This window comes from Oryctolagus cuniculus, chromosome 8, assembly GCF_051225735.1.
Source record: "Oryctolagus cuniculus isolate XC-2025 breed Fujian yellow rabbit chromosome 8, ASM5122573v1, whole genome shotgun sequence".
NCBI classification, from domain to species: Eukaryota; Metazoa; Chordata; class Mammalia; order Lagomorpha; family Leporidae; genus Oryctolagus; species Oryctolagus cuniculus.
Genome location: NC_142874.1, coordinates 107,866,625 through 107,881,941, shown reverse-complemented (window position 1 = coordinate 107,881,941; position 15,317 = coordinate 107,866,625). Strand labels below are relative to the sequence as shown.

At 43.2% G+C, this 15,317-nt stretch overlaps 1 protein-coding gene across 2 annotated transcripts in view; it reads right to left on the bottom strand.

The window, feature by feature from the left end:
• HSD17B11 (hydroxysteroid 17-beta dehydrogenase 11) overlaps nt 1-15,068 on the bottom strand; it is a 39,834-nt gene extending 24,766 nt beyond the window's left edge. The window contains exons 1-2 of one of the 2 annotated variants that reach the window (XM_002716969.6): nt 14,715-15,068; nt 5,412-5,519 (exon numbers count right to left, since the gene is read on the bottom strand). In XM_002716969.6, the coding sequence (XP_002717015.1) occupies nt 5,412-5,519; nt 14,715-14,924 (318 nt within the window). In that variant the 5' untranslated portion in view covers nt 14,925-15,068. Of the gene's footprint in view, nt 1-5,411; nt 5,520-6,960; nt 7,082-14,714 lie in introns of those variants that run through there. The other variant, XM_089303106.1, reaches the window with a different exon arrangement.
• Nucleotides 15,069-15,317: the final 249 nt, after the last annotated feature.

The window sequence follows — 15,317 nt, the reverse complement described above, 5'->3', positions numbered from 1 at the left end:
ATTATGTAAAACTGATTATAGTTTTAAGCTGACTAAATCTTCTGTTCCCTTATTTCTGTTTCTGTATTTTTCTGGTCACTCTTTCTACAGCTCCAGTCATTTTCCACTAGGCTCAGCGGGAGGAGTGTGGAATCTTTGGTGAACTTTGGCTCCTGTACAGGCTGTGCCTGCCACTCATTATCTATTGGGCCTTGAACAAGTTACTTTATCTCTCAAAACTTCACTTCTGTCTCTATAAAAATAGAGATAATAATGAGTACTTTTTAGAGTTCATGGGAAGAAACAGAATTAAAAGTTAAGCTGATTTTGTTGCAAAACCAAGTCTGAAAAACATGCATGGTGTTTTCATAATATGCATTTTCCATTAACTTTTTGAAGGTCCTTCATATAGCTTCCTTGTGAGTTGCTATGGGAACAAATTAAGTAATAAATGTAAAGAAGCTGGCACTGAATCTGGTATAGATCATCAACTGCTACTATTCTCATTATTACTGCCCATCACTATAGCTATCCATTACATCTGTGTACAACTAACATGTCTGACAGTTCTTTTCTTGACCTGAGGTATCTATGAGAGTATTTAATATGAAAATATAAATTACGTAAATAATATAAAAATACATAGGAATATTTTTCTAGTAGTATGTATTTTGTGTATGTGTCTCCTCTTGATAATGAAATTTTTTTTAAGATTTATTTATTTATTTGAAAGCCAGAGTTTACAGAGAGTGAGGCAGAGACAGAGAGAAAGGTCTTCCATCTGCTGCACTGCTCAAATGGCCACAATGGCCAGAACAGGGCAGATCAGAAGCCAGGAGCCCGGAGCTTCTTCCAAGTCTCCCACATGAACACAGGGGCCCATCTTCCACTGCTTTCCCAGGCACATTAGCAGGGAGCTGGATTAGAAGTGGAGCAGTGGGGACTAGAACTGACCCCCATATGGAATGCCACTGTCACAAGTGGTGGCTTTATCAACTACACCACAATGCCGGCCCCTGATAATGAAAGCTTAATTTTGGTATTGAGTCCAGAGGAAAAACATTTGAGAAATTAAAGTGATCACATAAAAGGGTTTATGTAAGCCCTTGGGGCCAGATTTCAAAGGTCATAGCAGCTATCATAGGTAAAATGAGGTCAGTTGAGGAAGTATAAGCAAAAGAATAAGGCTAGCTGCCAAGAGCAATAGAAGACAGCCATTGATGGGGCCTGTGCAGTAGGTGAAGCCACCATCTGCAACACCGGTATCCCATATGGGCAATTGTTCATGCCCTGGCTGCTCTCCAATCCAGCTCCCTGCTAATGGCCTGGGAAAAGCAACAAAAGAAGGCCCAAGTGTTTGGGCCCTTGCCAACCACATGAGAGACACAGATGAAACTCCTAGCTATGGCCTGATCCAGCCCTGGCTGTTGATGCCCTCTGGGGAGTGAACCGGTGGATGGCAGATCTCTCTCTCTCTGCCTCTATAACTCTGACTTTCAAATAAATAAACATTAAAAAAAAAAAAAAGGCTAATCCTCCACCTACAGCACTGGCACCCCGGGCTCTAGTGCCGGTTGGGGCGCCGGATTCTGTCCCGGTTGCCCCTCTTCCAGTCCAGCTCTCTGCTGTGGCCCGGGAGTGCAGTGGAGGATGGCCCAAGTGCTTGGGCCCTGCACCCCATGGGAGACCAGGAGAAGCACCTGGCTCCTAGCTTCGGACCAGCGCGGTGCGCCGGCTGCAGTGCACCAGCCGCAGCGGCCATTGCGGGGTGAACCAACGGAAAAAAGGAAGACCTTTCTCTCTCTCTCTCTCTCTCTCAAGCATCCATTGAACTTTACAGAACATTTGTACTCAATGGGGGAAAAATACAGATGATAAAATTTCTTTGAAATTTCTATTGAAATTTGAAATTCTTCTGCGCTCACATGATTCAGTAACACTACCTTCAAGTCGGAAAGATCATAAATCTTGCTGCTTACACTCTACTTTTTGTAAGACTGGAGTACCACAGTTTAAGTGTTAGCAATGCAAGAATATCTTCTATAACAAGTTTACATTTCATTGAGTATCTAAGATTCTTGGGTAGACAGACTCAAGAGACACAGTGCATTTTGTTATGCATTGTGTTCCCAATAAATATTAGCTCCTGTTCACAAGGTTATTCTCTAGGGCTGGTGCTATGGTGTGTTGGAGGACCGAGGGAAAGGTGTTGAAGAGCCCAGAAGAGGCTTCCACTCCGTTAGGCATTTTATACGATGTCAGTAGTCACCTTACTTAGCTCTTATGAAACATAGAATAGTTATGCTTCTTGCCATATGTCATATGCCATATGTCATGTGACTGTTAAATGATGGAGCTGAGTTTCCAAGATCTGTTTGACTTCAGAACCCAGGACAAGCCTCCTAAAAATGCAAAGATCTACCACTGCCCTAGGAGGGTGTCAATGTGCTAGGCCACAGGCTCATCTGTCAGAACTGAACTGCAGCAAGGTGTGCTTAAATTAGCAAGGTGTCAAGCTAAGATATTTGGCCCTTGGTCAACACCATTTATCCCTATATGCACATCTCTAGTACAATATGAAAACTGAAATTCAGAATAATGTCCCCAAGTTATTATGAAAACTAAAACACTGTATGTGATTGAATTGATGAAACTACAACAATGCTTCTGAATTAATAACCCTCAAAATAAAAATTATTGTTTTATATTCATAATGAACTTTTCCATTCTTGAGCTACTGTTATTTTGTTACTGTGTGACTATCTGGTTCACATATTTCTTACTAATGAAAGCTAACAGAATTTAATTGTTTAGAGCCATAAAAATGTGCTGATAATCAAAACACTCAAAATACTCATACCTACTTCAAAATACCTGATATTCACATGTCTTTGTATATACTCTATTTAAGCCTACAGCCTTAAAACTATTTCAATACAAACTCTATAGTTAAAATATATGGAGTAGGTTAAAATAAAATTATCTTTCCCAGAATACTCTATTCCTGGATGAATCTGGAAAAGAATGCTTTCCATTTAGGTGACTAAGGATGTTGTGCTAGTAGATTCCTCTAATAATGACTAATAATGAAAATCTATAGGCAAGATCAGTAATTCTATTATAATACCAAAAACTAGCACATACTGTGGGCCAGGTAATGTTCCAAGTACTTTGTATCATTACTCTTTTAACACGCATTAATAACCCTATGTGTTAGGCACTGCTGTGGGTCCCGTTTTATAAGTGAGTAGACACAAAGATGGTAAAGGACTTGCTCACAGTCATATAATTAGGACTGACTGGAAGGGAAGAATCAAAACCTGGGAGTCCAGCTCCTGAGTCCAAGGTCTTACACACTATGCAACATGCTCACCTTAATGCTGTACAATCAGAGTTAACCTAAGGAAAATACGAGGGGTCTCCACAAGGTTCATGGACAATGCAGATGATGAAGAAACTATGCATGCACTTCAAAAGCTTTTGCAGCAAAAGAAACTTATTTTATAATTCCACTTCTCTGCACCTCTTTGAAGTCCCCTCATAGTGATTATTAAATGTCAGATGTAGGCCTTCCTCTTAATGTAACCCCGCTATGAGGAGTTTTTCTCTATCCTCGATCAAAGTAACTTCTACTAATTCTTTGACTTAGCTCAGACCACATAAATAAAAATAATAATAATAAAGAGATATTAGAAATAAAAGACTAGCGGGCCCGGTGCTGTGCCACAGCAGGTTAATCCTCTGCCTGTGGTGTCAGAATCCTATATGGGTGCTGGTTTTAGTCGCGGCTGTTCCTCTTCCAATCCAGCTCTCTGCTATGGCCTGGGAAAGCAATGGAAGATGGCCCAAGGTCTTGGGCCCCTGCACCCATGTGGGAGACCCAGAAGAAGCTCCCGACTCCTGGCTTCAGATGGGTGCAGCTCTAGCCATTGTGGCCATTTGGGGAGTGAACCAGTGGAAGGAAGACCTTTCTTTCTGTCTCTCCCTCCCTCTCTCTGTAACTCTACCTCTCAACTAAATAAATAAAATTAAAAAAAAAAAAAGAAAGATAAGCAATTAGAAAAAGAAGCTAAAAATGAACCAAAATCTAAAATTCCCTAAACAAAGAGGTTCTCAAGTCTAGATGAGTCAGAATCTTTTACCTATTCCATCAGAACAGCTGGGGGTAAGCCCCAGGAATGAGTATTTTAATGACTTTTCCCAGGTAAAGCTGCCAACCTTTCTTCCATTTGGGTATTAGTTGACAAGTGCAAATGTGTCCACAGTGAAATCCCATTATAAAAAGCACACCTCAGTGGTAGAAGAGGCAAATAATGCTTTATAGAAATCGATCTACCTATGATAAAAACCTGATAAAGAATAGGTTAATTCTAACTTCCTTTTTTAACATTTGTTTTATTTATTTGAAAGGTAGGGTGACAGAGGAGAGAGAGATCTTCAATCTGCTGGTTCATTCTCCAAATGGCAGGGGTAGCCAGGGTTGGCCAGGCCAAAGCTAGGACCCTGGAACTCCATCTGGTTTCCCTCATGGGTGGCAGGAGCCCAAGTATTTGGACCATCTTCTGCTGCTTTCCCAGAGGCATTATGAGGGAGTTTAGAACCCACTGTGCCATAGCGCATGCCCCTCTCCTAACTTTCTAACCTAGTTTTCTGAATGGGCATCACAAGACACGGTCAGTGAGTCTGCAAGTACCATCCTAGGATATTTACCTGTGTCAGACTCATGGGCCAGTGTGGCTACAGGGTGCTAAATATGTGGATTTCTAGGCGCTGCCCTCAACCTACTGAAAGAAAACATCTGGTGGGGGGACCAATAGTGTACATTTTTTGTAGTTTTCAGAACATACTAAAATCTGAGAACCTCAGTTTTAGGTTCTAGTTCTGGGTCTGCCACTGGCAAGCCACACGACATTAGGAAAACCACATTTCTCATCTTGTGTGTATCATAATTGGACTGGGTCATCTCCTAATGGAACAAAGACATAAGCTTCAGCCATTCTTGCTCTTTGCCCAAAAGATAGGGCAATATATTCCTTGCCCTGGAATCTCAGTTGGGTCTCACACCCTATTGTCTTCATACCCTACCCCCAAGAGCACTTGAAAGACCAATTGCTCCAGCTCCAGGAATTCTCCTCAGCCTGATGCCCCCCTCTCCTACCCCCATCCCTAGCCCTCCTAAAATACAAAAAGGCCTGGCCCCTGGGGGTTGGGGTTCCATCAAGTGCACGCAGGCAGTTGGTCACCCACCACCCACCTCTGTGAATTTATTTTCTCTGAATAAATTCGGTTTGGCTGTAAATTCATACACGGCTTCCTCTCTATTCTGCACCTGTCTTCCTAACATTTTGAGGAGGCACCAATCTGCAATTCTTTTCCTAACATCTCCAAAACACTCTTTGCTCTCACATAGTAAGATTCCAACTGAATTTTACCTTCTTTGCAGAGCTGTAAATATCTTCTCGGTTACTGCAGTCAACCACAAAAGGATGAGCCTGGGCACCCAGTCTCCTGCATTCAGCAGCTGTTTCCTCAATTCCATGCTATGAAAAACAAGACGGGCAAGAGAACAAAATAAATGGCATGAGCATACTATATAGACAGCTGAAAATCATTAAAAGTTTTTTTTTTTAACTTGAATTAGGCAAGAATTTAACTGACACACACTTTTGGCATGGCTATGAGCACATTTCCATACTCTGACTAGCTTCTGTTACATGGAATTGAATTTGAAAAGTGCTTTTTAAGATAAAGATAAAAAATCTTAAAATATTACAGAGTTTTACATTTATTAATTTTACACATTTTGTAAATGTATGTCTAAGTGTGCATTCCATATTAGGATTTTTTTAGAATTTTTTTTTTAATTTTTTATTTATTTGAAAGTCAGAGTTACAGAGAGAGAGAGGAGAGGCAGAGAGAGAGAGAGAGGTCTTCCATCCGATGGGTCACTTTCCAGATAGCCGCAATGGCCGGAGCTGCGTCAATCTGAAGCCAGGAGCCAGGAGCTTCTTCCAGGTCTCCCACGCGGGTGTAGAGGCCCAAGGACTTGGGCCATCTTCTACTGCTTTCCCAGGCCATAGCAGAACTGGATTGGAAGTGGAGCAGCCAGGTCTCAAACCGGTGCCTATATGGGATGCCGGCGCTTCAGGAAGGGCATTAACCCACCGGCCCCCAGGATTTTTTTAAATGCAACATTAAGCTTTTTTCCATGTCATTAAAAATTACTCATGGGCATCAAATTAGTAGTTGCCAAATAAGTAATCAGTTAACTATATTCACTCACTTCTTCCTCCAACTTTTCAATGTACAGGTCATGTTTACTGACCTTAGAAGGACCTTGTGGACAGGAATATAAATAAGAAAGAGTTCTCACCCAAAAAACTCTCAGTGTAACAGAAATAAACATAAAGTAAATATAATATTTCAACAGGGCCATGGAAAATTACCACTGTTTTGGTAATAAGTGAATACTGATGGTTCGATACTGTTCAACCTAATACATTGTGGTTAGTATAAAAAGAGAGTTATATGCAGGGAACAATGAGAACACAACAGAGGGGCATGCAAAGTAATTCTAGAAGAAGAGTAATGTGACTTAGATCTCAAGTTGAGTGGAATAGTCAGGGAAAAGGTGGGTGGAAGAGTATATCAGACAGGGCATAAGCAAGGACAGAATAGTCCTGTGGGAAACACTAGTGGACTGGTGTTGCTGGATGGATCATAATGTTCGAGGCTAGCAGGAGTCCATATTACGGTGTTACAGGTCATACCAAGTTTTATCTAAAAAGTGAACAGAAAACCACTGATTAAACTACTAAATCAGGTGTGTGTGTTGTATTGATTATTCTAGCTAATGAATGGAAGGAAGATTTTAGGAGGCAACACCAGAGGAAAGGAGAAAAACTGAGGCAATTACAGTGAATTCAGGCATGAGAACTTGAACTGTGGCATTAACAGAAAGAAGGTAGAGGAGAAACCCACCTTTGGAGGTAGTCAGCAGGAATGGTGACTGCCTGAGGGAGGAGTGGGAGGGGAACTCCATCTGGGTCTCCCACGTGAGCGGCATCTGCTTCCCAGATGCATTAGCAGGGAGCTGAATTGGAAGTGAAATAGCCAGGACTCCAACTGACATTCCAATACGAAGGTTTAACTTGCTGTGCCACAACATCTAACTCAGGCTTTTTTATTTTAAGGGACTATTTCAAATTATTGGATTGAAGTCTAGTCTGGGAACTTTGCAAGCCAAGAAATTGTCAACTAATGCACAGATAAACCCTGTGAGAGCTTACATGTGTACCCAGAGAGGATGGTAAATCAGGACACCAATGGACAAAACTGCTAGTGAATTAATGTTGTGGAACGCTGTACATTAATGTTAGCAATGTCATGGAAAAACCAAATCTGAATAGCTATGGCAAAATTAGTAGTTTATATAGTGAGTTTGTTAGTGTTACAGGTGAAGCGATGGTGGAGAGAATATTATTACCTCGGTTCTTTGTCTCACATGGAAGATGAATTTCCAAGTAGACAGAGAGATTTAAAAAGCAAGATTTATTAGAGTCAGAGACGTTCAGCCAGGGTGGCATGGAGGAAGAAGATACCAGGCAAGGAGAAAACCAAAGGGCCCCTTGGCACTGGGTCTTTTTTTTTTTTTTTTTTTTTTTTTTTGACAGGTAGAGATATAGATAGAGAGAGAGACAGAGAGAAAGCGCTTCCTTCCGTTGGTTCACTCCCCAAATAGCCGCTATGGCTGGCGCTGCATCGATCTGAAGCCAGGAGCCAGGTGCTTCTTCCTGGTCTCCCATGCGGGTGCAGGGCCCAAGCACTTGGGCCATCCTCCACTGCCCTCCGGGGCCACAGCAGAGAGCTGGACTGGAAGAGGAGCAACCGGGACTAGAACCTGGTGTCCATATGGGATGCTGGCACTGCAGGCATAGGATTAGCCAAGTGAGCCAAAGCGCCAGCCTGACACTGGGATTTTTAAGCACAATTTTTAAAAAAAACTTGATAACCAGATTGACATTCAGTTACAAGGCAGGGCAAAACCCATCAAAAAACCTAGTTTGCAATCGTTTATCCTATCTGTCTGGCCATCACAGGGATGGGATACCTTATTTGTTTTACAGTACACTGAGAGCTCAGAAGGGTGGAGTCGCCACTCCCTTGCTAGTCTCATGATAAGATTGGAAGCTCCCAGGGAGAGGTCAGGCAGGCACTTCTGACCTTGCTAAAGATAACTTTTGGGGGAACATTTTCCACCCTCAATTTCCAGACACCCTATTAAACCATCTGATTCCTCACATTAGGATTCTAAGAGGAAACAATGCTTTTTTAAAAATTTTTATTACTTTAAAGAGAACAGATTTCATGTATTGCATAGATGCAATTCTAAGAAGGTAACTGTATTTCCCTCCCTCTCTTCCTTCCTCAATCCTCCTGCCTTCCTGCTTCTTTTGGCAAAAGCATAATTTCAATCCAATCCATAGTCACAGGCTTCATGCACTACTTTTTTTTTTTTTTTTTTGACAGTGAGAGAGACAGAGAGAAAGGGCTTCCTTCCGTTGGTTCACCCCCAAAATGGCTGCCACGCTGCGCTGATCCGAAGCCAGGAGTTAGGTGCTTCTCCTGGTCTCCCATGCGGGTGCAGGGCCCAAGCACTTGGGCCATCCTCCACTGCACTCCCAGGCCACAGCAGAGAGATGGACTGGAAGAGGAGCAACAGGGACAGAATCCGGCGCCCCAACCGGGACTAGAACCGGGGGTGCCGGCGCCGCAGACAGAGGATTAGCCTAGCGAGCTGCGGCACTGGCCTTCATGCACTACTAATTATATATATATATATAATTATATATAATATATCATATTATATATAATAATATATATTATAATATTCAACAAGTAAAAAGTAGAAAGATCACAGTTCCACAGAATTATAAACAGCTAAAACAACAAATCACAAGATGTCTGTTTCATTCATATATATTTCTTTGTATTCTATATTAACTCCCACATAGACAAGGTGTTTTTTCTTTACTGAACTCTCCCCCTACAAACTGTTGTATAACTCTAATGAGAAGCCCTTGTCTTTAAGGATCACCAGACATTTCGTATACCTTATGTTGCCCTCCTGTACCTAACTGCCAGCTTTTGACAGTCCCCTTCTAAGCACAAGAATATTTTATTAATGTAGTATATACAGTGGAATATTACTCAATCTTTAAAAGGAATGAAATTCTAACACATGCTATAATATACGCAACCTTGAGGACATGATGCCACGTGAAATAAGCCACACAGAGTGATAAATATAATTCCACTTATGTGAATATCACATTCATAGAGACAGAAAGTAGACAGTTAGCTGTGGGAGGAGGGGGTGCTGAGAGAGAGGATTTCAGTCTGGGAAGATGAATAAGCTCTAGAGAGACAACTGAGTTAATTGCATAAAAATGTGAATGTACTTAATGCCACTAAACTGTACATTTAAAAATGGCTTAAGGAGCCAGCGCCATGGCTTAATGGGTTAAGCCTGCAGTGCCTGCATCCCATACAGGCGCCTGTTCCAAGTCCCAGCTGCTCCACTTCCCATCCAGCTCTCTGCTATGGCCTGGGAAAGCAGTAGAAGATGGCCCAAGTCCTTAGGCCCTGCACCCGTGTGGGAGACCCAGAAGAAGCTCCTGGCTCCTGGATTCAGAATCGGTAGAGCTCCAGCTGTTGCAGCCATCTGGGGAGTGAACCAGCAGAGGGAAGACCTCTCTCTCTCTCTGCCTCTCTCTCTGCCTGTGCCTCTCTGTAACTCCACCTTTCAAATAAATAAATGAATCTTTAAAAAAAAAAAAAGGTTAAATGGTAAATTGTATGTCATATATTTACCTACCATATTGAAAAAAAGTAAGCAAATTGTATGGATTCGTTGGTGTTTCTCATCATAAAAAAATTTTAGTTTTAACAAGTAAATTTCTTTACTTCAAAGTTTAACAATAAAATCCACTTTCCATTTCTTCCTTTTCAGAGCTTTGCTTCCTCCTGGTTGGCTTTCTGTGACCACCCAGGTCGGCGCACCGCTGGAAGCAGAGGCCTTTCTCTCACAAGGGCTGCAGCTCTGTAGCTCTGTGTCCCTGGTCTTTCTCATGCAGGTCAAAGGTCTACTTTCCACACCCTCTGAACTAGGCAATCAATTTACACTGCAAATTCTTTCCGGGAAATTGTCAGCCAGCTCCTACATTCTCTTGGTAAGAAATAAAAAAATAACCAGGCTTCAGCGGGAGAACAAATCTCTCTTTAACTTTGACCTCAGCATGTGGAATTGCTCATAATCATTCAAGATTTCCGCTGGCAACTTTTTTCTGTGTTGGATTCAGTTCTCAAGTTTTAATTCTGGGGTCTTCTTCAGCCCTCTCTCTCCACAACTGCGACATTTTCTCCCATCACTTACATTACTAAACATTTAAACGCTTTTCTGATTCTTTTTCCCACTGATCCACAAATTCACTTTTTCACTGAGTAAGCAGTTTTTGTGCATATTCTATGTGTCCAATTACTGTAAATTTATCTTTCCAAACGCATCTAATCAGGTTACAGGGATGGGAATGGTCAAGAAAGCCCGGATTATCCATACAAAGCAGAATGAAAAATTCCTGGTGTCCGGTCTCAGTAGAACAAAGCTGAAGCCACCAGGAATTCTTCCCTGATTTGTCATTCCTTTCACAGCCTTAATGATGCATACGAAGATGTGGCCCTCCGACATCCTGAGATTGGTGCATTTGGACATTGTTGGCTTCACTTCTTGGGTTAACCTCAGAACCTGTTTCGGGCACTAACTGTCTTGTACTCTCTATGATAAGAACTTGATCTGCTCCATCCCTGCCCTTCCAGGTAGATCCAAAAATCCTAAACTCCACTTCACTCTCTTCCTCATTCTCCACACATTCACCAACCTGGGTTCTACATTTCTGGTATCTTCAATCTGGACTGCTTGAAAACCCCACCCTGCCTTTCTCTGTTCAGGTTTAGTTCTCAGATTTTCAGCATTTAAAATCCATAAAATTTCAAGAAAAACAGTGAACTAGGATTGCCAACCTTTTATTTTCCCAAATGGACACTAAGAACTAACAAAATAACCATCAATGTAATTTCAATTTAAAAAATAAATTTTTTTACCCACAAAAAGTAGAAAGGATGTAATCTCATGTTTTACTTAAACTAATTTAATCTAATAAAAGCTACATTGTCTTTTTCTACTTTCCTTCTCCCCCAACTTCCTTCTTTCCTTTCTTGTTTATTTGAGAGGCACAGAGACAGAGATGAAGAGAGCATCCATCCTCTAGCTCACTCCCCAAATGACCATGACAGCTGGGGCTGGGCCACGGCCAGAGCCAGGAGCTGAGAATGCAAGCTAGGTCTTCCACACTGGGAGAGCAACTACTGGAGCCATCCCTACAGTCCGCCAGGGTCTACACTGGCATGAAGCTGAAGTCAGAGTAGTGAAATCAAACCCAGGCACTCTGATGTGGGATGAAGGCTTCCTAATTGCTAGGCTCAACGCCTACTCCTGTCCTTAATGTTTCTGTTCATTTTTACCACCACTGTTACTACCAACCTAGTCTGACAAGCTTCCACACATCATCTCCTACTTGCATTATCTATTGCATTATCAATCTTGACTGCCCTGCTTGCATTGCTTGCCCCTTTAGCCTCGTCTCTGCTTCATCTTCTTCTCAACCCAGTGGCAAGAGGATCATCTTGATTAGAAATTGTCTCCAATTCCTCTACTGACTCTCCAGAGTAAAAGCCAAAATACAATAGGTTACAGGAAACTTTATAATCTAGAACTCTCTTAAATCTCTAGACTAGTACTATCCCATAGAAACACAATACGAAACACATATGTGTAATTCTCATTTTTTCTAGTCGCCACTTTAAAGTACAAAATTTAATTTAGCAGTGTACTCATACAGTTGGTCCTCTGTAAATTCTGTATCCATGGAGTCAACCAACAGATAGAAAATGCAGTTAGGCTTATGACAGTTGCACCTGTAATTGAACATGTTCAGAGTTTTTTCTTGTTACTATTTATTAAACCATACAGTATAACAATTATTTGCATACCATGTAGATGGCAGGGACCCAACTGCTTAAACCACCACCTACTGCCTCTCAGGGTACACATTAACAGCAAGCTGGAATCAGGAGTGGAGCCAGGCAGGATTTGATGTAGGTACTTTGATATGGGATGCAGGTGTCCTAAACAGTGTCTTCACTACTAAGCCAAACACCTGCTCCTGAAAATTTTGAAATGCCCTCATACACAACTAAAGGAAATTTCAAGTTTTATTTCCAAGCCGACTGCACCACATAAATCTGGCCAAATATCAGTCCAACATTTCACAACCAATTTCTCTTGTGGTCTTGCACTTTGCTTTACTTTTAACTATGATTTGATATTTTGTGTAGACCACAAAGTGATGACATGGAACAGAAGCTGGAATCACTGTGGTTAACCTAAGCAAGTTGGCAACCAGGGAGAGGCTGAATATTACTACACACAGCCCATGCATGGTAGAACCAGGCTGAACTGTCTGTTGTAAAATAGGCAGCAAAGGTTGGGTACAACAGATGCCAACAGTGCGCAAATAAACAGCTGGATGATGGGTACTAACTACAACCTACAGGTTCATAGTATTCGACCTGCAGAGACAAATTTCTCCATTGAAGAACCAACTGAAGAATTTGAGCTATCAGGACAAATTGTTCAATCCATTCTTTTATGTAACTTAATATCTACATGTTTATCATTTCACATATTAAAAACTCCTAATAAGATGTTCTACATTTTTTTTCACAGTAAGTCTTTGAAATCCTGTGGATGACTTCTACCTACAACACAACTCAGTTCAGACAAGGCACATTTGAAATGCTTGACAGTCACAGGGGACCGGTGCCTACTATCTGCCATGGCACTGCACAGATCTAGGCATTTCTTTCACTTCTCTGCTTTGCCTCACTCTGTGCCAGCCTTTGCATTTGTTGATTGCTCTCAGCACAGGGCTCCCGGCACCCTCAGCATCTTTTGATCTTGACTCATTGGTTTCCACCTTAACTCCAGACTGAACAACATTTTATGCAAACTAGCACTCAAGCAAGATCTCCCAAGCGGGCCAGGGTGCGCATTAGAAAGATGCCGGGAATTGGAAGCAGAGCCAGGACTGCAATCTGGACACACAGATAGGAAAGCTGGCATCCAACACTGCATTTTAACTGATGCACCAAACCCCTACTCTATGGTTCTTACTAAAAAAATGATTTTTTAAAGACTTATTTATTTACTTGAAAGGCAGAGAGACAGAGGCAAAGAGAGAGAGAGGTCTTCCAGCTGCTGGTTCACTCCCCAGATGGCTGCTACGGCTGGAGCTGCGCCAATGTGCAGCCAGTAGTCTCCCACTCAGGTGCAGGGCCCAAGGACTTGGGTCATATTCTACTGCTTTCCCAGGCCGCAGCAGAGAGCTGGATGGGAAGTGGAGCAGCCGAGACTCGAACCTGAGCCCATATGGGATGCGGCGGCTTTACCTGCTAAGCTACAGAGCCGGCCCCAAAAAAATGATTTTTAAAAAATCTCCTTGGCGGGGGGCGGGGTCTGGCACTGTGGCACATCGGGTTAAGCTGCCGCCTGCAGAACCAGCATACCATATAGGCATGGTTTCAAGTCCACTTGCAATCCAGCTCCCTGCTAATGCACCTGGAAAAGCAGCCAAAAACGGCTCAAGTGTTTGAGCCCCTGCCACCCATATGGGAGACCCAGAAGAAGCTCTTGGCTCCCAGTTACTACCTGACCCAGCACCAGCGGGTTGTGACCATTTGGAGAGTTAACCAGCGAATGGAAGTCTTCTCTCTCTGTGTCCCACCTCTCTCTTTGTAACGTCACCTTTCAAATAAATTTTTTTTAAAATTTACTGCTGGGTTGGGGGTACAAAGGGCAGTGTTGTGGCTAAGCAGGTAAATCTGCCGCCTACGATGCTGCATTACATATGGGAATGGGTTCTTGTCCTGCCTGCTCCACTTCCAATCCAGCTCCCCACTAATGTGCCTGGGAAGCAGCCAAAGATGGTCCAGGTGCTTGGGGCCCCGCCACCCAGGTGGGAGACCCAGATGAAGCTCTTGGCTCAGCCTTGGCCATTGATGTCATCTGGGGAGTGAACCAGCGGATAGAAGCCGTCTTTCCGTGTGTCTCTCCTTCTCTCTCTGGAACTTTGACTTTCAATAAATAAATAAATAAGTAAAATTTTTTAAAAATTACCCTTGGCAATAACTAAGGCACAGTACCTAGCTTTCTGTTGGGCATAATCTTTTAAACTACTTAGCTACTGCAGGCAGGACTTTTTTCTTAATAGGCACAAGCTTCTTAGTCTTGTAATGTACCAGCTAAGACTCTTACTTTTTCCCTGTGATCCAGTGAAATCACGTTCAAGAGATTACAAATGATTTTTTAAAGCAAAGTGAGAATCAATTTACAAGACCAAATGGGTGATGGGCAGGAACTGAGCATCTTAAACACGCTCTAGGTCTGTTCGCCGTGTGACCATAAACATGAATGAATCCGCGTCCGCCCACCTGTGCAATGCTCAAGGCAATCTTACACCTGTTTTACAGAGATGCCATGAAGGGTGGTTGCCGGCAAGACGCAGACGCGTCCCCAGATCAAAGGCACCCGAAAAGTAAAGCACAGGAAACGCTGTTACCTTATTTATATCCCAGAGAACCAATTTGCTTTTAAGTTTGGCAAATTCATAGGCAGTCTGCCTCCCGATTCCGTGTCCGGCTCCGGTGATCAGGACGATTTCTCCGCTGACTGATTTTCTCTTCTTAGGAATAAAAAGCTTCACGAAGGACTCTAAGGAGAAGAGAATCAGCAAGGGCAGGAGCAGGAGGATGTCCAGAACGAATTTCATCCTGGCCGCGGCGAGCTCGGGACTCGTCGGCTTCCACCAACCACTCCGACCCTCGCTTAAGGGGGTAGAGGAGTCAAACCCCAGGGCGAGTAAAAGCCAGGGCCAGGCAAAGCTCCTACAGCGAAGAGAAACAAACAACTGCGCGCCGCTCCTTCCGCTGGGCCGGGCTTCGCTAGGGCTTTTGCAATTGGCTCGGGCTGCGGAGCCGGGCGAGCGCTCGCTCGCGGGCTGGGCAATCGGGGAGGGACGAAGTCCACACGCCAACCAGGCTTCCTACTCCGCTTCGCGCTGCCCCGGCGACGCGTGCGGCCGCGGCCGTGCTCCGCTCGCTGTCGCCCGGCGGCCCCGAGCCGACCTTGGGGCGCCAGTGGCGCGCTTCCGTTCCTAAAAGTG